This window comes from Puntigrus tetrazona, chromosome 10, assembly GCF_018831695.1.
Source record: "Puntigrus tetrazona isolate hp1 chromosome 10, ASM1883169v1, whole genome shotgun sequence".
Classification (NCBI taxonomy): Eukaryota; Metazoa; Chordata; class Actinopteri; order Cypriniformes; family Cyprinidae; genus Puntigrus; species Puntigrus tetrazona.
In genome coordinates, this window is record NC_056708.1 from 87,307 (window position 1) to 88,811 (window position 1,505).

A 1,505-nucleotide genomic window follows, 5' to 3' on the forward strand; every position below is an offset into this window, starting at 1 on the left:
TGCCACGTCACGAAGAGCTACTGCACCTTGAGAGCTACACGTCCTGTAACCAATCTCAGGCACATTAAAGTACATTTAAATAAATCAGAACTCTCATGAGAAATCGCCACAATAAATGTGTGAAGAGGTAGAAATTGAAGTTGTGGGGTGTTATGGACAGAACGGAAAGAATCGAGGGAATCGGAGGGAATGATAATAAAAAATAAAAAAAAACGTATAATAGATCCAGCAAATACTGGACAGGTCCTCTAACAGCCTGAACTCATCCCTAAATTTAGCATTTAGTTGTGTTTTAATAATGTTTGAATGTGACGCACTGTTAGCACTACCTTTTGCCATAAACTACTAATCTGTTATCATACCAGGATATTATCCTTTTTGGTTTCTTTTCAGGCTTCATTATTAGCATGAAGACAAAAAAATAATAATAATAATGATGATGCACTGCAGTGTACTTTATTTCTTTAGCATCTGTTGAGTCGTACCACACGCAGATTGATCAGTTTTAATTAAACGCACAAAACGGATAACAAGGGGCTTGCTTAGTTCTCCAATTGCAAAAAATCTATTAGGCACCCGACGCAGCTGTCTAGACGAGAAAAGAATTTTAAAAAAGCCATTTCGCGTGGCGATGCAAATGGTAAACGTTCCAACGCTCCACGGTGGGAAGGTACCCAGTTGCATTCGACGAGGACAAAATAAAGCGGTCCCCTTATCAAAAAAAAAAAACAAAAACGAGAAACCCAATCATAGATCTTGCAGAGAGATTAGCGAGGAAGGAATATCTACAAGGAAAGAAAACTTGAGACTCCCGTTTTGACACACCTGGTCAACCAATTCTCAAAAGCGGATTTTGCCAGTCCGACCGTTTTACATTTCATCGCACAGAAGCCGCTTCATTTGGTGAAGGCGGCCACCACAGCCCACAGCAGCTCATTGGTGTTGTTCTTCATGCTCTCGCCCTCGGGCTCCAGGTCCAGCAGCTGTCGTACTCTCTTCATGGCCAGATCGTACTGGTCATCCAGCAGCGGGGCGAACGCGTTCTCTAGTACGTCAGAGGAATGGGCGAGGAATATAAGGGCCAGAAGACGCTTGTCCATTCGGTGGGGGTCGTTCACCCACTTGTCCAGTACGGCCTCCTGCACCTTCTTAATAAGGCGCTGCTTAATATTATTATTGGTGAGGGGGTGTGTAGTCATGTCGAACAGAAGAAAGTTTTGTTTCTCGGTGGTGAGGACGCCCTTCTCTACGAGGTTCTTAGCCAGGCGCTCTCGGACGTTACGCAGCTGATAGTGAAGCTTCAACGGGTTCCATGTCTCACCTGCAAAAGAAGAGCACTTTTAACACAAAAGCTTACTTAACATTCACTTTATTTGATTAAACTAATCCGTCATAGACAAAATGACCACTAAAACAGTCAATTTGTGCATAATAGAGGACTTCTTTCCTAGAGATGATAAATTTCCTGATAAATTGCTATGGCTATAACTTAAGATTCTGTGTGT

General features: G+C 42.5%; 1 protein-coding gene across 1 annotated transcript in view; it reads right to left on the reverse strand.

Moving 5' to 3' along the window:
- Positions 1-434: 434 nt before the first annotated feature.
- LOC122353100 (Golgi phosphoprotein 3) overlaps positions 435-1,505 on the reverse strand; it is a 3,581-nt gene continuing 2,510 nt past the window's right edge. Inside the window, exon 4 of the mRNA XM_043250954.1 lies at positions 435-1,321. Coding sequence (XP_043106889.1) covers positions 897-1,321 — 425 coding nt within the window. The 3' untranslated portion in view covers positions 435-896. The remainder of the gene's footprint in view (positions 1,322-1,505) is intronic.